This window comes from Halichoerus grypus, chromosome 10, assembly GCF_964656455.1.
Source record: "Halichoerus grypus chromosome 10, mHalGry1.hap1.1, whole genome shotgun sequence".
In the NCBI taxonomy this organism is placed as follows: domain Eukaryota; kingdom Metazoa; phylum Chordata; class Mammalia; order Carnivora; family Phocidae; genus Halichoerus; species Halichoerus grypus.
This window is the reverse complement of record NC_135721.1, coordinates 89,970,792-89,990,262: the sequence shown is the minus strand read 5'-3', so window position 1 is coordinate 89,990,262 and position 19,471 is coordinate 89,970,792. Positions and strand designations below refer to the sequence as shown.

The following is a 19,471-nucleotide window of genomic DNA, read 5'->3' as shown; positions in this document are numbered from 1 at the left end:
GAGATGAAGAACCAGCATGAGGGAAGTGAAGAGTTCTCATATAAATCCAGTTCTGCAGGGATTACCATGCCTGGCAGGGATGTAATTAAGGCCTTGGCAATATTTTACTTCATTTCCTATCCAATACAACCAATATAGCTGTTAGATCCAGGATAGTTTAAACAGCACTGCATGATCTGGCCCCTTTCTTCCTGTCTGGATTATCCCTCCTGCTGTGTTTCAGACACTCAGCATTGCTTGCTATTTCTAATTCTATGCCTCCCTGCCTTTGTCCATATTATTCCTTCTTGTGAAAATGCTTTCCTTCACCACTTGGCCTTTAAAACAACTTTTGTCATTTAGGATTCACTTCAAGTATCATTGCTGAAAACTCTTCCCCTAATTTCTTAAGCAGAACATCTTTGTGTCTAAGCCACTTTGAACATGCCCCAAGTATAAGACAGCTCATTGCATTGGAATTATTTGTATTCCATGCCCAGCATTAAAGCCCACCAACTAAAAACAGCCAGGAACATACCTGTCAAAAGTAAGAAATAGTAATAAGAAGTTAGGTTTATTGAACTTGTTGCAGCAAAGAAATTCGCCAGAAGGACCTGTGAGGCTCCTCAAAAATGGGGGAGTTACAGAAGGTCCTTGAGGGGTTAGGGCCAGTGTTTGTAAAAGATGGTCTTGGCAGCGATGGGCCAGAATTTGTAAACTAGGAGACTGATTGGGGGAGTCAGTGGTCTTACCTGGAACACATGAGTCCAAGTGGAGTTATTGGGAGATCAGCTTGTCTTATCTCGGAACAAGTGGTCTGAATGAGCTAAATTAAAAGGTTTGAGTTTAGATTGTTTGTGTTGGGTGGCACAGTTTAGTACCATTTTTCATGGTGAGATCCACATTGCTGGTTGTGGTTTGTTTCAGTTCTCTCCCCAGGCTCTAGCCTAGCTGCCACTCAGTTATCAGCAGGGAGATGGGATCAATGTAATTGGTTAGAACAGGTTTCTCAACCTCAGCACCACTGATATTATGGGCCAGATAATTCTTTGCTGGGGATGGCAGGAAGAAGCTCTCCTGTGCATTGCAGGATGTTTAGCTGCATCCCTGGCCTCCACCCACTAGATGTCAATAGCATCCCACCTAGTCTTGATAATCAGTAATGTCTCCGGACACTGCCAAGTGTCCCCTGGGAGACAAAATAGCCCCTGATTGCGAACCACTAGGTTAGACCAACCAGAAGCCACCCCCATGCACCCTGAGAGTGGGGATGAGGCCCATTTGCATTGAAACTCTGGCCCATGTGGAAGGCATTTATCTCAACAAATCAGGGTTCTGCCAGCAGGGAAGGAGAGGCAGTGATGCTGAGCAAGGAGCCAGTACTGTGCCTCACAGCTTAGACTGGAAATACTCCCTATTTCCAGGCCACTGCTTTTTCCCAATCCCGTACTGTTTCCATTTCTTTTGTAGATATCTCCCGAAAGCCTTTCAGGCGCTTAGCCAAGTGCTGTGACAAAACAAAGGTGAAATAAGGTGAGCCAACTTGCAGACATGTTATGATCTCAGAAGGGAGATAAGCATGATAACCAATCCAAAACGGTGCCACGGAGGAACCACACAGTGTGTTGGGGGCCACAGGGAACAAGTCCCATCAGGTAGCAGTGCCCAGAGAAGGTTTCATGGAGGAAGTAGAATTATGATGGCAGGTTGAAGGGATGGAAGAGGACAAAAAACAGGCTTAAAAGGGAAGCGTGGGGTGTCCATGGATTGGTCAACAAGGGGGTGACAATCAGGGTAGACTTCAAGGTTATGAGTAATCAAAGAAGAAGAATCATCTAAAAGATGCTCTAAAGGGGTGAAGAAGAGCAGCAATAGACAGAGCCCTTCTCCCTGCCCCGAATCCAGGAGAGCAGGAGTGATCTGCTCCAAACAGGACTTCAAGCTAAGTTGTTGTGTTGTGATGGGAAGCTCTGATGTCAGCTCAGGTGGGACAGTGGAGAGTGTCAAGTTAGAGAATGTAGAATAGCTTGTTCAGAGTAGAAAAAGTATCCTAGAGGTCATCCAGTTGCCAGACACAGGCATTCACAAAAGCCCACTTAAGGTATGGGAGGGATTTATTGGAAGGATATGGGGATAGCTCATGGAACTCCAACACAGAAAGTGCAGCCTGGCCTCACAGGGACTGGTACGAGGACCTGGGAAAACAGGAGCAGTACTCCTCTCAGCCTCCCTCATACCTCACTGTGTCTTGTCTCTTCATCCCTGGTGATTCGGTGGCAAGCCTTGTTACAGGACTGTCCGTCTTCGTCTTTGCTGCCCTCTATTAGAGCTGGGTATAGTGACGCAGGCTAGAATCTGGCCTTGAGTTAAAGGCAGCAATCTGGGGTTTCTTTTGGCCTCTAGGAAAAGTTCCTGCTTTTCCAATAAAAAGGAGAGATAGTGTCCTGCCCTTTCTTACCCTCCTCTGACCCCCAGAGTTATGCTTAGAAGGGCAGCAGCATCTTGTGACAGTGGAAAATCACCCTGAGGTCTAACAACACGCCAAGAAGAGAAAACCTAGGCTGCTAACTCCTGCCAGCAACCATGTACCCCCGGGCTTCTGGGTTACATGAGGAAAGCCACCCCTTGTGCATCCAAGGCCTAGTCAGGTGAGCAGTTTGTGCTTGCACCTAAATGCGTCCTATCTGATATGCCAGTGTTCTCTGCTTGAACATGCCCGTGGGAGAAAATTATTGCCTCAAGCCCAGCTCTCCATGACCTCCCATTTCATGTATTCCACCAGCTAACTACAGTCTCTTTGTCCACAGTCCAGATTCCTGGACTGAGACTCTGATGCTCCCAACTTTGGTGAGGTGCCCAAGTCTGATTGCCATGTTAGAGGACAGGGTCCCATGTTCCACTGAGCATTCAGGGCGGGGAGGACCGAGAGAAGAGACTAGGTGGCATAGGCATGAGCAGGGCAGGGCTGGCACACTGAATGATGTCTGCCCCAATGAGAAGCAGGCAAGGGGAGAGGTGAGGATTAGAAATAAGCTGACTGGACAGAACTGCCTTAATTACCCTAATGAGGAAGATTCATAAGGTCAGCCCTGACTTGGTAGGAAAAGGTGCTCGTAGGAAAGACATTCACCAGTCGGCATCTGCATAGACCTGGACATTCATTATCGTTACCTCTGTTGAGAAGTGAGCTCATCTGCTCCATCAGTTCCTTGGGTCACTCATTCATCACATTTCATTACACCCAGAAACCATTTCCTGAAAGCAACTAGTTATTTCCCTTTGGACGATTTCTGCTCTGCCTTTTTGAGCAAACGTTTGCATACGTGTAAGAGTTAAGTGTTTCCTTGGCTCAGGAATAAAGAGATGTGTGGTTGGCTGAGGGGACATCTTCTTTGGGAAAGACTCAGCCCAAAATGAGGCTGTGCATCCAGAAGGCTGCTCAGCATAAGTTTGGTCTACAGGAGCAAGGAGACTAGACACAGTTACCCAGTTGGTGGCTCTTACCAAGAAAATCCCACCCTGCTGCAAAAGAAGTTGGCAGGCCATCTATTCCAATAGACTCTAAACTCCTTGGTACTTACCAGTCTGTTTATGATGTCCTAGGCCAGCCAGCCCCAGCCTTCTTCCCCTTTGCTCTTTCTAGGTTTATTTAGACTTGGATTTTTGCCCTCTGGTTTCTCACCTCCTTGGCCATGGTTGGTACCCTTTGGTGCAGGCACCAGGGGCACTAACCAGCTCCTTCTCTACTATTTGGAATAAAGACTGGTGCAGGCAGGAACTTCAACTTCACATTTAGCAAAGGCCACCGGTGAGGGAACTCCCTGGGAGTGCGCTTGGAGGGTCACAGCTTGCCTCTGGCATGGCTGATTAGGAACAAATTTGGGGGCATCCCCCTGTCTCCCCATATCCCTAAGATAGGGAGAAGAATAATCTGAGCAACTGAACAAAAGAGTGTGGAAACAGAGGCTTCTTTTTTCTTACCCCTCTTTTCGTTTCAGAGAGCAAGGCAAGTGAGAACAAAAATGATACTCCGATACTTATAAACCAGGACAGCAGGCAGGAGGGCTTTTTTGGAGACAGAAGCTCAGGGAGATGAGCCCAGTGCAGGGAGCCACTTTTTCCTGAGTGCATCTGCAGGCTCCAGAGGGGAAAGCTGAGAGGCCGTGCAACATCTCAGACAGCTCATTCTGAGTTGGGTCAGAGATACGCTGGTTAAGACCCCCCTGAGGCCTGGGACACAGAGCGGCGGCTGACGGTGCTGGCTGTCCCAGCAGCGCACCTGCTTGCATTGCTTTCCCTCCCTCCCTGTTTCACACCCCCATTCCTCACACCTGTCCTGAGGGTCCCATTCCTAAGCAAATCACCTGCATGCAGGCCCTCGTCTCAGGCTCTGCTTCCAGGACACTGGAGACTAAAGCAGTAAGAGATCTAGGAAATAGAAGGTGAGAAGTTCCTCAAGAAAAGGAGACCAAATAGGCAAACACTATATTTGAGGAGATAATGATTGAGACACTTCCAAAACTGATTAAGATGGATATCGAGCTACAGATCCAAGAAGCACCTCAGAGCCCACCCAGGGTGAATAAAAACAAGTCAACAAAAGAGAATACTGCAAAAACCAAAGACAGTTGGTATTCACAGACCTAGGAATTATGTATTTATTTGGTTTAATCCTGTTATGCAACAAATTCCCAAACTGATGAAGGGAAAACTTACATAGCCCCAATTAGAGGTTCACTGAAAGTCAAGTTGGCATCACCACCCCTTCCAAAAGCGCTGTCTCCAGGAAAGCTTCCTCTTGGCCTGGATTTAGGCTTCTTACCTCTATCCAAGAGTTCATAGAGCTACCCAGATGTCAACAGTAAAGCACCTTAAAAAAATAATAATAAAATAATAAAAATAAAATGCGGTTGATATTCTTCAAAGCTCTTGCAGGAAGGGGCCACACCTTTGGTCTGAGCTTGAGGATCAAGGGTAGAGCCAGACAATCTCCATCCACATCCCAGCTCTGCCTCTCCCCACCTCTTCTGTGAAGCTGGGATAACAGTGTCTGCCTCAGAGGGCCACACGAGGAAGAGATGGGGGGATGGAATCCAGAACCTTCTCAGGGCCTCCTTGCACACAGTGCCCAGCAGTGTAGTGTGACCATTACTGCTGTTGTTCCCGATGTTGGGTATCCTGAGGGTGGTTGGTGCAGTGGGTGCAAGTCAGCTCTGCAACAACCAAGAACTCATGTTAATTCCACGGCCAAATCCCCTCTTTCCAGTCAGGCTGGGGAAACTGGGTGAGAATTCACACTCCCTTTTCTTCACCATGAACTCATTGCAGTGGGTAAACCAGGGGTCCAGGCTTTGTAGGAGCCGCCCAGACTGGGGTCTCTCACATCCCAGCTCCCGTGGCACCAGTTCAGTGTATTCTCTAAAATCAGCTTCTCTGTTCAGTGAAGGACACAGAAACCGATGTTCTCTCACGTCTAGAGAAAGGATAACCCTGGGTCAGGGAATTTCTCTCTCAGGCAAGCCTCTGCTGCTCACGGATGCAGTCTGTGACCCTGACATCGTTTTTGCTTCCTCGTTCTAATGGGTGTTCCAGACCAGCGCCCATCACCAGAACTCTGTGTGATGGTGGGAATGTTGTTGTCCATGCTGTCCAATCTGGTAGCTACTGGCCATGTGGCTACTGAGCATGTGAACTGTGGCTACTGCCACTGTAGAATGGAATATTTTATTTTATTCCATTCTATTCTATATTTTTTTTTTACTTACACCTAAAGAGCTACGTAGAACTAGTGTATTGGATAGCACAGCAATCTAGACACAGGTTTACCAAGCAACAGTCTGAGATGGGTGAGCTCTTAGTCTAGATTTCCTCCCTGTAATGGGTTTCTTCCCCAATGGACTACTAAGTGTTCTCTTTTGAATGAATAGGCCCCTTCCAGTTTTGTCCTTAGGATTATATTCAGCAACAACAGCATTATTTGATCAAAAACATCACCACAGAGAGAAGAGGATGAACAAAATAAAGCTTTATTTGAACTGCCCCGGTCACTGTCCAAGTTTATATCCAAGCCATTTCATAAATAGTGCCATAACTACAAGCCGCCAGGTCCACCACACACGCCACAGATCTCTGTTGCTAAGCACGGCTTGTTGCTTAGCGACAAAGAACAGACCATCACTCAGTGTATCTGTGGGCTACAGCTAATGGCCACCCCGTTGGTGTCACAGGCATACTCGCCAAATCAGAGAGAAGCAAGCATAGTTATGACCCACAGTAGGTGTTCAGTACCCCAGACACCACTTGAACACCTACACAGCTGCAAGGCACCATATAACATGGAGTATAGATAAGGACAAATTTTCCCTGTTCCCAAGGACCCAGCTCAGCAGGCTGCCTTCACCTGTACTCCATGCCATCGGCCCCTGAATGCTTAGCTAATAAACACTTTGCAACTTAATGATTTATGTCATCTTGCTAATGTTCAGATGACTTAAGGCATACTTAAAGAGAGAGACTTGATTCAGAGTTCCAAGTCTCATCCTTGGGCCTCTGTGGTTCTTCCCACACCAACCACAGAATGAAGGGCAGGCAGTTTTCAAGGACCCATTTCTAGCCAAATTAGGGCCCTAACGAGGAGTCACCTGAGTTTCCATGGGCTTCCCTCCCATGGGCTTCCCTCCCTGAACATCCCCACATATTTGGAGCATGTTGACCTCCTACCAAGAGGCATCCAAGGTGGAGAGGGAAGTCTTTCCACATCACAGCTTGGAGAAACAGAATACATGAGTGGTTCTAAAACTAAAATCAGAGCACATTCGTACCACCACTTCTTAAGAGTTAGGTTTCATTATACATAAACCAAGGGAAATAGAAATATATATCAAAAAAGGATGCTACAAGCTTGAAAGTTCTCAAGATAGCTATATTTAGACAAAGGTACAAACATTTCCAATACAGATTCCCCAATATGCTGAACATTAAAAATGCACCCTCTGACCCTCTCCACATTTCCCCATGAGCAGAGGCACAAAAGATTTTCATAACTCTAAATGTTACAAAGAGCGTGTACATGTAAATCCACATACTACATGTGTGTATTTGTACATTCTTCCAAAATATAAAAGTATAAAAATAAAATATCTGCCTTTTGTATCTAGAAACATCTGGGAAAACACATGATTGCTTCTAGTTCTCAGTCATCTGAGCAGGCACATGTTACCAGGCTTTTCACCTTCCTGTGCTGTCAGGAGGTAACACAGAAATGGAGATGACAGTGACTTTTCACTCCAGGAAACCAAATTCAGGACAAGGGGAAGCAAATGCTAAGCATGTCTGATAGTACTTCTTCATGGGTTCTCAGCAGCAAGGAGGCAGGGTTTAGCACAGACTTCACACTGGGGCAGTATGGGTTATGCTCTGGGAGAGGACTGGGAGAGGTTATGCTTCTGAGAGAGCAGAAAATGAGCACATCTGAGAGCTACATTCTGGAACGACGGTTAGGGGTGTGGGCACTGGGTCTTGACCAGAGCCCATCACTGAGAGGCAGCTTGCTTGGATTTGTACTTCTGGTAGGCACTCAGGATTTCCGTGATGACACTGGGGTCCTCCAGGGTGGTGGTGTCCCCCAGATCCTGAGCTCTGCCCGTGATTATCTTCCTCAGGAGCCTCCGCATGACTTTTCCAGACCGAGTTTTTGGAAGACGCTTCACTACCTGGCAAGGAAGGGGTGCAGCATTCAAGTTTGTGTGGTGCCCAGACTCCCAGCGGCATCCAAGTTTGTTGGCATAAGAAGGGCTCTGCCCAGGGGTTGACAGCCTCACTGGGGACTCAGGAATGAACACGACTGAGGTGCCAGGCCCACCCTAGAGAACATGGGGGCCTGTGGTCTCTGGTTTTATCTTCCCACAATCTAGACATAAACTGAAATCAACCCAAAGGATCAACCATACGTCAGGGGTTTTGCTGAAGCCCTTCTTCAGGCAGGGTCTGCCAGTACCCTGGTCTGCCTCACTGCTGATACCTCTGTCTCCCATTTGCTACATTTCTGAGAGCTCCCCAGTAGCAACAGAACCAAGCATATGCCATGGCAACTCATCTCCACTGACTGGCTTGGCCCAAGGTTGTTTTTTGCTGACATGAAAGGTAAGAGCTACTACTTTAGAGAAAAATGTTGTTTGTTTAGTGTTTGAAAATTTAGCATTTAACATTTTCAAACAACCATGGTCCCCTTAATGTCAATAGCAATATGTTAAGAGCCGTGTTTGGGGCTTATTTAACAGTTACCCATCTTTTGAAAGGGTTGAGTTCACCTAGGGGAGTTCAGGTTTCCCTGAAACTCTGGTCCAGGCCAACAGCTTGACTTTGTATAAGACCAGGTGAGCCTGGGGCCGTGCCTCCCTCAGAGGACCTCCTCTGAACCAAGGAAGGCTGTGGGGAAAATGTTAACAAAGAAAGGAGTAGAAACCTAATGGGGCTGGAAAGGTGGCCCCATTATTCCCCAGACCTGACTCCAACACAGACTCCCTCAGATAGGGGTCTGGCAGTGTCTCCCGCACTGACACCAGGTGATGTGTTCAGAAACCACACAGGGGCTAGGGAAAGCTGGTACTTTCCACGTTTCTCTATTTAAACTCTCTAATTTTTAGAAGAAGGTAGAGACTTAGACAAAATGAGAGGATGGAAGAATTTATCCCAAATGAAAGAACAAGATAAAGTCACAGCCAGAGATCTAAGTGGGACAGATATAAGTAACATGCATGATGGAGAATTTAAAGTAACAATCATAAGGATACTCACTGGACTTGAAAGAAGAATAGAAGACTTCAATGAGAACCTTACCACAGAGATAAAAGAGTTAAAAAAGAATCAATCAGAGATGAAGAATGCAATATATGAAATTGGAAACAGGCCTGATACAATTAACAGCAGACTGGAAGAAGCAAAGGAACAAATTAGTGACCTAGAAGATAAAATAATGGAAAATAATGAAGCTGAACAAAAGAGAAAGAATTAGGAAACATGAGAATAGACTTCAAGAACTCAGTGACTCCAACAAATGTAAAAACATTTGTATTATAGGAGTCCCAGAAGAAGAGAGATGAAAGGAGGCAGAAAATTTGTTTGAAGAAATAATAGCTGAAAACGTCCCTAATCTGGGGAAGGAAACAGACATCCAGATCTAGGGGGAACAGAGAACTCCCATCAAAATCAACAAAAGCAGGCCAACACTAACATGTGGTAGTTAAACTTGCAAAATATAGTGACAGAGAAAAAATCTTAAAAGCATCAAGAAAAAAGTCCTTAACTTACAAGGGAAGACCGTAAGGCTAGCTGGAGATTTCTCCATAGAAACTTGGCAAGCCAAAAGGGAGTAGCATGATATATATATATATATATATATATATATATATATATATATATATATATATATATATTCATTCAAAGTGCTGAATGGGAACAATCTGCAGCCAAGAATACTCTATCCAGCAAGGCTGTCATTCAGAACAGAATAAGAGATAAAGAGTTTCCCAGACAAACAAAAACTAAAGGAGTTTGTGACCACTAACCCAGCCCTGCAGGAAATATTAAAAGGGATTCTTTTTTTAATTCTTTATTTAAATTCAATTTAGTTAATATATACTGTATTATTAGTTACACCAGGGTAGAATTTAGTGATTCATCAGTTGCATATAACACCCAGTGCTCATTAAATCTCATGCCCTCCTTAATGCCCATCACCCAGTTACCCCATCCCCCACCCACATCCCCTCCAGCAACCGTCAGTTTGTTTCCTAGAGTTCAGTGTTTCTTACAGTTTGCCTCCCTATCCTCATCTTATATTTTTTCCTTCCCTTCCCCTAAGTTCATCTGTTTTGTTTCTTAAATTGCACATATGAGTGAAATCATATGGTATTTGTCTTTATCTGACTGACTTATTCACATAGCATAATACCCTCCAGTTCCATCCACATCATTGCAAATGGCAACATTTTATTCTTTTTGATGGCTGAGTAATATTGCATTGTGTATATATACCATTTCTTTATCCATTCATCTATAGATGGACACCTGGGCTCTTTCCATAATTTGGCTATTGTGGACATTGCTGCTATAAACATTGGGGTGCATGTGCCCCTTCAAATCAGCTTGTATCCTTTAGATAAATACGTAGTAGTGCAATTGCTGGGTCATAGGGTAGTTCTATTTTTAACTTTAAAAGAGACTCTTTAAGTGCAAAGAAGAGACCAAATGTGACAAAGACAAAAAATGATCAGAGAAAATCTCCAGACACAATGACAAAACAGATCATGATCTCAGGGTCTTGGGATCAAGCCCAGCTTTGGGCTCCCTGCTCAGTGGGGAGTCTGCTTCTCCTTCTCCCTCTGCCTCTGCCCCTCCCCCAACTCGTGCGTGTTCTCTCTCTCTCAAACAAATAAATAAAATCTTTAAAAAACAATAATAATTACTCTGAATTTAAACAGACTAAACACGCCAATCAAAAGGCATATGGTGTCAGAATGGATAAAAAACAAGACCCATCTATATGCTGCCAACAAGAGACTCATTTTAGACCTAAAGACACCTGTAAATTGAAAGTGAGCGGTTGGAGAAACATCTGTCGTGCAAATGGATGTCAAAAGAAAGCTGGAGTAGCAATATTTATTTTGGACAAAATGTATTTTAAAACAAAGACTGTAACAAGAGACAAAGAAGGACACTATATAATCATAAAGGGGATAATCCAACAAGAAGATATAACAATCATAAATATTTATGCCCACAACATGGGAACACCCAAATACATATTAAAAAAATAACAAACATAAAGGACCTAATTGATAATAATACAATAATAATAGGTGACTTTAACAACCCACTTACACCAATAGACAGATCGTCTAAACAGAAAATCAATAAGGAAACAATGGTTTTGAATGACACACTGGACCAGAGGGACTTAACAGATATATTCAGAACATTCCATCCTAAAACAGCAGAATACACATTCTTTTCAAGTGCACATGAAACATTCTCCAGAATAGATCACATATTAGGTCACAAAACAGGCCTCAACAAGTATAAAAGACTGAAATCATACCATGCACATTTTTCGACCATAACACTATGAAACTAGAGATCAACCACAAGAAAAACTTTGGAAAGACCACTAATACATGGAGGTTAAACAGCATGCTATGAAACAATGAATGGGTCAACCAGGAAATCAAAGAAAAAAAAAATGAAAATGAAAACACAACAGTACAAACCTTTGGGATACAATAAAGGCAGTCCTAAGAGGGAAGTATCTAGCAATACAGACCTACCTTAAGAAACAAAAATCTCAAATAAACAACCTAACCTTAAACCCAAAAAAGCTAGAAAAAGAACAACAAATGAAGCCTAAAGCCAGCAAAAGGAAGGAAATAATAAAGATTAGAGCAGAAATAAATGATACAGAAAGTAAAAAAATACTAGAACACAAACTGAGGGTTACAGAAGGAAAGGGAATTGGGGGATGAGGTAACCTGGTGATGGGTATTAAGGAGGGCATGTGTTGTGATGAGCACTGGGTGTTGTATGCAACTAATGAATCACTGAACACTATATCAAAAACTAATGATGTACTACTATATGTTGGCTAACTGAACATAATAATTTTAAAAAAAAATACTAGGATAGGTCAATGAAACCAGGAGCTGGCTCTTTGAAAAAATAAAATTGATAAACCTCTAGCCAACCAAAAAGAAAAGAGAAAGGACCCAAATAAATAAGATCACAAATGAGGAGAAATAACAACAAACACCAGAGAAAGACAAACAAGATTATAAGACAATATCATGAAAAACTATATGCCAACAAACTGGACAACCTAGAAGAAATGGATAAATTCCTAGAAACCTATAAATTACCAAAATTGAAACAGGAAAAAATAGAAAACTTGAACAGACCAATAACCAGCAAAGAAATTGAGTCTGTAATCAAAAATCTCCCAACAAACAACAGTCCAGGCCCAGATGGCTTCACAGGCAAATTCTACCAAACACCTATTCTTCTCAAATCATTCCATAAAATAGAAAAGGAAGGACAACTTCCAAATTAATTCTATGGGGCGAGCATTACCATGATACCAAAACCAGAGAAAGACTCCACTAACCTTATTGTCCTACATCTTAGCCAGGCTGCGGGGGTGACCGCTGTCCTCTGAGCTTCACCATGCCGCCCAAGGACAACAAGAAGAAAGATGCTGGAAAGTCAGCCAAAAACGATAAAGACCCAGTGAACAAATCCAGGAGTAAGGCCAGAAAGAAGGGTCCAAAGGCAAAGTTTGGGACAAGCTCAGTAACCTGGTCTTGTTTGACAAAGTGACATATGACAAGCTCTGTAAGGAAGTTCCCAACTATAAGCTTATGACTCCAGGTGTTGTCTCTGGGAGACTAAAGATTCGAGGTTCCCTGGCCAGGGCAGTCCTTCAGGAGCTCCTTAGTAAAGGACTCATTAAAAACTGGTTTCAAAGCACAGAGCTCAAGTAATTTACACCAGAAACACCAAGGGTGGAGATGCCCCTGCTGCTGGTAGAACGCATGAACAGATCCCACCAACTGTACATTTGGGAAAATAAAACTTTATTAAATCCAAAAAGAAAAAAAGACTCCACTAAAAAAGAGAACTAAAGGCCAATATCCCTGATGAACACAGATGCAAAAATTCTCAATAAAATACTAGCAAACAATACATTTAAAAAATCATTCACCACAATCAAGTGGGATTTATTCCTGGGTTGCAAGGGTGGTACAATATTTGCAGATCAATGTGATATACCATATTAATAAAGAAAGGATAAAAACCATATGATTTCAATAGGTGCAGAAAAAGCATCTGACAAAGTACAGTACATTCATGATAAAAAACCCTCAACAAAGTAGATTTAGAGGGAACATACCTCAACATTATAAAGACCATAAACAAAAAACTCACAGCTAATATCATCCTCAATGGGGAAAACTGAGAGCTTTTCTTCTACAGTCAAGAACAAGACAGGGATGTCCATTCTCACCAGTGTTATTTAAGATAGTACCAGAAGTCCTAAGCATAGCAATCAAACAAAAAGAAGTAAAAGGCATCCAAATCAGCAAGGAAGAAGTAATATTTTCACTATTTGCAGATGACATGATACTCTGTGTAAAAAACCAAAGACTCCAACAAAAAACTGCTAGAACTGATACACAAATTCAGTAAAGTCACAGGATACAAAATTAACATGCAGAAATCTGTTGCATTTCTAGACACCATAATGAAGCAGCAGAAAGAGAAAATAAGGAATCAATCCCATTTACAATTACACCAAAAACAGTAAGATACCTAGGAATAAAGCTAACCAAAGAGGTAAAAGATCTGTACCGTAAAAACTATAAAACACTGATGAAAGAAACTGAAGATGACACAAAGAAATGTAAAGACATTCCATGCTCACGGATTGGAAGAACAAATATTGTTAAAATGTCTATACTACCCAAGCACTACACATTTAATGCAATTCCTATCAAATACCAATGGCATTTTTCACAAGAACTAGAACAAACAATTCTAAAATTTGTATGGAAACACAAAAGACCCCCAAATATCCAAAGAAACCTTGAAAAAGAAAAGCAAAGCTGGAAGCATCACAATTCCAGGCTTCAAGTTATATTATAAAGCTGTAGTGATCAAAACAGCATGGTACTGGCACAAAAATAAACACATAGATGATTGGAACAGAATTGAAAACCCAGAAATGACCCACAACTATATGGTCAATTAATCTTCGACAGAGCAGGAAAGAATATCCAATGGGAAAAAGACAATCTCTGCAACAAATGAAATTGGACCACTTTCTTACACTAGACACAAAAATAAATTCAAAATGGATTAAAGACCTAAATGTGAGACCTGAGACCATAAAAATCCACGACGAGAACACAGAGTGTAGCCTCTTTGACATCAGCCATAGAACTTCTTTCTAGATAGGTCTCCTGAGGCAAGGGGAACAAAAGCAAAAATAAACTACTGGGTCTTCATCAAAATAAAAAGCTTCTGCACAGTGGAGGAAACAATCAACAAAACTAAAAGGCAACCTACAGAATGAGAGAAGATGTTTTGCAAATGACATATCTGATAAAGGGTTAGTATCCAAAATCTATAAAGAGCTTATCAAACTCAACACCCAAAAAACAATCCAACTAAAAACTGGGCAGAAGACATGAATAGACATTTTTGCAAAGAAGACAATACAGATGGCCAGCAGAAACATGAAAAGATGCTCAACATCACTCATCATCAGGGAAATACAAATCAACACTACAATGAGGTATCACCTGACACCTGTCAGAATGGCTAAACTCAACAACACAGAAAACAACAGATGTTCGCAAGGATGTGGAGAAAGGGGAACCCTCTTACACTGTTGGTGGGAATGCAAACTGGTGCAGCCACTCTAGAAAACTGTACGAAGGTTCCTCAAAAGTTAAAAATAGAACTACCCTCTGATCCAGCAGTCACACTACTAGGTATTTACCCAAAGAATCCAAAAACACTAATTCAAAGGGGTACATGCACTCCGATGTTTATAGCAGCATTATCTACAATAGCCAAATTATGGAAGGAGCCCAAGTGTCCACTGACTGATGAATGAATAAAGATGTGGTGTGTATATAGATGTGTGTGTGTGTGTGTGTGTGTGTGTGTCCACTGGAGTATTACCCAGCCATAAAAAAAGAATGAAATCTTACCACTGACAATGACATGGATGGAGCCAGAGAGTACAGTGCTAAGCAAAATAAGTCAGTCAGAGAAAGACAAATACCATATGATTTCACTCATATGTGGAATTTAAGAAACAAAATATATGAGCAAAAGGGGAAAGAGAGAGAGAGATGCAAACCAAGAAAAAGACTCTTAATTACAGAGAACAAACTAATGGTTACTAGAGGGGAGGTGGGGAAGGGATGGGTTAAGTAGGTGATGGAGATTAAGGAGTGCCCTGGTTATGATGAGCACCAGGTGATGTATAGAAGGGTTGAATCACTCCATTGTACATCTAAAACTAATATTACACTGTATGTTAACTAACTGGAATTTAAATAAAAACTTTTAAAAAATAAGTAAAATCTCTAAATTTTCTTCACCGCCCAGCCCTGCTCCTATAACTGGCCTCCACATGCCAAAGTAAGAGAGCACCTAATCCTGCCCAGCATGATCCTCTGAGTTGTGAAAACGTTTGCTGTGAGGTCTTCTGGCCTCCCCCTCTCTCTGAGGATGCAGCAACTCACCTTCCCCACCTACATCCCAGGCAACCAAACAGCTAACATCCGTGTTGCTGCCGATGGAAGGGATCACTTTTGCTCATTACTTGTGGGAAGTAGAGAAGAAGGCTTACAACAAGCAGCGCCATCACACCTGAGGGCCAGGTGCCACTCACCAGAATCTGATCGGGCACGGCGTACTTGGCAATCTTGGTGGCCACTGCTGATCTGAGCTCCTTCACCACAGCATCTGTGTCACCTGTGTTGTCCTTCAATACGATGAAGGCAAATGCAGCTGAAAGGAGTCAAAGGTTTGGGGTGTGTTCAACCACGAATCATCTCCAAGGCAGATCATTGTACACAGTTATCATATATCTTAAGGATCTTTAAATCATACATTGGTGACCTGTAGCAGCTGCTTCCTTTAGTTGCAGCCCTAAAGATGCATTTCCATTTCATCCAAAGTGGGAAGTGATTTTTTTTTTCTCAAAGTGGAAGCGATTCTAACAGCTCCTATGAACATCCTAGCGAAGCCGACATGTATATGAGAGCTCCCTTTGGCTCTTGTGTTGACTGGATGGGGATGTCACCTTGGAGGCATGATTTAACCTCTCCTACCATCCTTGTACCTGTGAAGTAGCCCATAATGTGGGCTCAAAGGAGACGTACTGTCCACCCTTGTGACGTGGTGATGGGAACGTAACAGGTGACACTAATCTTGTAGGTACGTGTCCAACACAGTGGGCACTAGCCACAGTAGCTATTTAAATGTAAATGAAATTAAGGTTAACATGTAGTTCCTGGGTGGCATGAGCCCCCTGTAGCTTGTGGCTACTGTCCTGGACAGCACAGATGAAGAGCGAGCTCCGGCTTGGCTGGAAGCCCTGTTGGGCAGGGCTGGCCAACCAATATTTTAGCATAAACACTAAGTTTTGTTTGTCAATATCCTACCATGTTCCAGAAAAGATTAACAGTGGTTCCCACAGGTTTCTACATTTCTTTTCAATCCACCTGGGATAATCTTGCATGTGTGGGACACAGATCCAATTCCACTGTTTCTCCACATGAGCCATCCCAGCAGCCCTGCAGACAGTCTAGCTTCCCTCATGGACCTGCAGTGTCCCCTCGCATGCATGAAGTTCCTATATATGTTCGGCCTGTGTATACCTGCACCAATCCCACCCCATCTTAATTAATTCTCTTCATGGCACGTGCCGCCTAGCCTACTATGTAGTTTTGTCATTGCTTGTGTTTATTACTTATTGTCTGTCTCTCCCCTCTACTCCCTGATCCTCCAGCACGTAAGCTCTATGAAGCAAGGAGTTTTGTTCCTCGCCAAGTCTGGGTCCTAATCAGACCAGACCAGACCAGGGGCTCCCCTCAGTCAGACCACGTGCAAACCCAGGGAGTGGGAATACACAGGTACCCAACAGCTTTTGCTGTTGCTCATGTGTTACCATCACACAGATGCTCAACTCTGTTAGAAATCAGAAAAACAGCTGTCCCTGGGTGGCTCAGTCATTAGCCATCTGCCTTCGGCTCAGGTCATGATCCCAGGGTCCTGGGATCGAGCCCCACATTGGGCTCCCTGCTCCGCGGGAAGCCTTCTTCTCCCTCTCCCACTCCCCCTCTTGTGTTCCCTCTCTCGCTGTCTCTCTGTCAAAAAATAAATTAAAAATCCTTAAAAAAAAAAAAAAAGAAATCAGAAAAATGTCTATCACCATACCCATGATATGTACATTCCCCCCAGCTGCCTGACAGGCACTGAAAGGCCTACTGATCCCAGAGTTACTTGGGCTGCAGCTTCTGCTAACGGGGACACAAGCTGACCCAAGGCCTCTGAATTCACACGAGAGGACCTGACCCATCTCCATCCCCTTCCTATCCCTGACTGCTCTCGTGCATTTTCCAGTCTCCTGCTAAGGAAGGGGCAGCAGCCTCATGGACACATGCTTCTCACGGCAACTGAAAATGCTTTTTCAAGTGTCTAAATAGGACGCCTCGGTGGCTCAGTTGGTTAAGCATCTGCCTTTGGCTCAGGCCATGGTCCCAGGGTCCTGGGATCGAGCCCTGCATCGGCTCCCTGCTCTGCGGGAAGCCTGCTCCTCCCCCTGCTTGTGCTCTCTCGCTCTGTATCTCTGACAAATAAATAAATAAAATCTTTTAAAAAGTGTTTAAATAAATGTTAAATTTTACAATGGGTTGATTTAGATAAGGTGTTTGAGTAAATAATGGAACTGTGGCACACAAATGTGACAGGAAGGCAGATGACACTGGGGCACGCGGAGACAGAGGATAGCCCTGACAGCAAGAGGCCAAGTGCCCTTCCCAGGCTGCTTGGCCGGGCAGTGGAGGGTGGCCTGCCCAGCAGTGCAGCATACAGTCAGCGAGTGTGCAGGTCACACCAGGCCAAATGAGTATGGCCACCGTGCACTGGGCACTACAATACTCAGGGGACCCTGTCCCTTCCCAGACCCACCCACTTAGAAACTGGCAGACTTTGGAACAATGGGTGTCTTCAAATAAACTATTCTGATTATCATTCAGCATCTGCAGTGAGAACCACAGGTCAAATGCCTCCAAAAAGAATGCCAGAGCTGCACAAGGGCCCGCGCCAGGGCCTGTCGGGCAGCCCCTGTGGCGGCTGCGTGGGGCACTGTGACCGAGCACGTGCAAGGAGACGCTGTGAGCAGGACAGGGCATTTCGTGGACACCCTCCACAACCAAGCTGCCACACGCACATGGACAGAGGAGGAAACTCCCAAGCTCAGCAGGGGCCAAACAGGTCCTGGCTGCTTGTGGATGTGTGTCCTTAAGGGGTGGCAGAGCTAGGACATTTCAAAAATCTGACCCTTGTCTAACATACATGCTATCGAGTCTCCTCACCCAAAACCTCCACATAGGACAGAAGAAAGCAACAGCTTGACCCACACAAAACCCCTACCACCCACTCCCGGAGTCCATTCCTGTTACAAAGTGCCACAATGTGCATGAGACCAGGAATGAGGAGCACCTTTTGTGGGCGCTCACCTTCTCCTTTGATGTCATGGGGATAGCCAATGACAGCGGTCTCTGGCACGGCGGGGTGGTTAGCCTGGGCAGAACACAAGACAAAACATGCAGATGAACCGCCTGAGTCAGCACACAAGTAAATCCAAGGCCTTGTGGATGTACCCCAGCAAAGGAGGCCCGACCATGCTCACCATCGCATCCTCGATCTCTGCGGTCCCCAGCCTGTGACCACTGATGTTGATGACGTCGTCCATCCGCCCTGTGATCTGGTAGTAGCCGCCCTCTGTCCGGTATGCCCCATCGCCGGTGAAGTAGTGGCCTGCACCACAGCGGGGGAATTCAGCACCAATACCTCTGCACCAGGACCTGGCGGGGCTCCCATCCCTCCACAGGGACACAGCAAGACACACACCCTGACCTCACTCTACGGAAGAAATCTCTGAAGCCCCAGCCTGCTGACTTCCTGCCTACCCGTCCTCCTGCCAACCCCTCGCAGAGACACTTCTCTAGATGGTGCCATCTGGCTGTGTGCTAGAGAAAGGGCAATGGCTCCGAAACAGCAGAATTCTGACCACGTCACGACTGCAAACGTCTGGGGAGTAGATGGTATACAAAGAGCACATCTAAGCATCCCCCAAAGTGAGGCTCATTCACAAGCTTGAGATGAAGATGATGGGTTCCAATAGGCACACTGTGTATATCATCTTCCAACCCAATGACATAAAGCAAACCAGGAAAAAAAAAAAGTAAGCCAGAAGAAAACTCACAGCCAGCCATCATGCCAGTTTTCCAGAGTGGTTTCTTCACTCTTCCTTCCTAGTAGCCTAAGGCATGCACACCAAGGGCCAGGTGCTTCAGTCTCTGCTTGCAGCCCCACTTAAACCCCAGGGACTCTTCCCATTCTGAGCCCAGGAGGGTCAGGAAGGTGAGGGGGAGAGGGTAGGACTCCAACTCCAAAGTGTCACCACACTACACTCAGTCATCATTACCTTAAAAACATTTTCTGAGCCTATGCTTCCCAGTGTGTACAAAAACGCATGACACAATCCACTTTAGACAGCTCACCTGGGTAAGGCTTGAAGTAGGCCTCCATGAATCTCTGGTGGTCTCCGTAGATGGTCCTGGCCATGCCCGGCCAGGCCTGGGACAGGCACAGAGCCCCGGAGACGTTATTGCCCTCCACGACATTTCCCTATGGACCC

General features: G+C 44.5%; 1 protein-coding gene and 1 pseudogene across 4 annotated transcripts in view; one reads left to right on the top strand and one right to left on the bottom strand.

The window, feature by feature from the left end:
• Positions 1-5,989: 5,989 nt before the first annotated feature.
• ACSS1 (acyl-CoA synthetase short chain family member 1) overlaps positions 5,990-19,471 on the bottom strand; it is a 59,281-nt gene continuing 45,799 nt past the window's right edge. For all 4 annotated transcript variants that reach the window (XM_036110001.2, XM_036110000.2, XM_078056849.1 and 1 more), the window contains 5 exons: positions 19,335-19,461; positions 18,461-18,588; positions 18,288-18,351; positions 15,434-15,552; positions 5,990-7,691 (listed from right to left, as the gene is read on the bottom strand). In XM_036110001.2, the coding sequence (XP_035965894.1) occupies positions 7,512-7,691; positions 15,434-15,552; positions 18,288-18,351; positions 18,461-18,588; positions 19,335-19,461 (618 nt within the window). In that variant the 3' untranslated portion in view covers positions 5,990-7,511. The remainder of the gene's footprint in view (positions 7,692-15,433; positions 15,553-18,287; positions 18,352-18,460; positions 18,589-19,334; positions 19,462-19,471) is intronic.
• On the top strand, positions 12,182-12,626 carry LOC118546933 (small ribosomal subunit protein eS25 pseudogene; annotated as a pseudogene).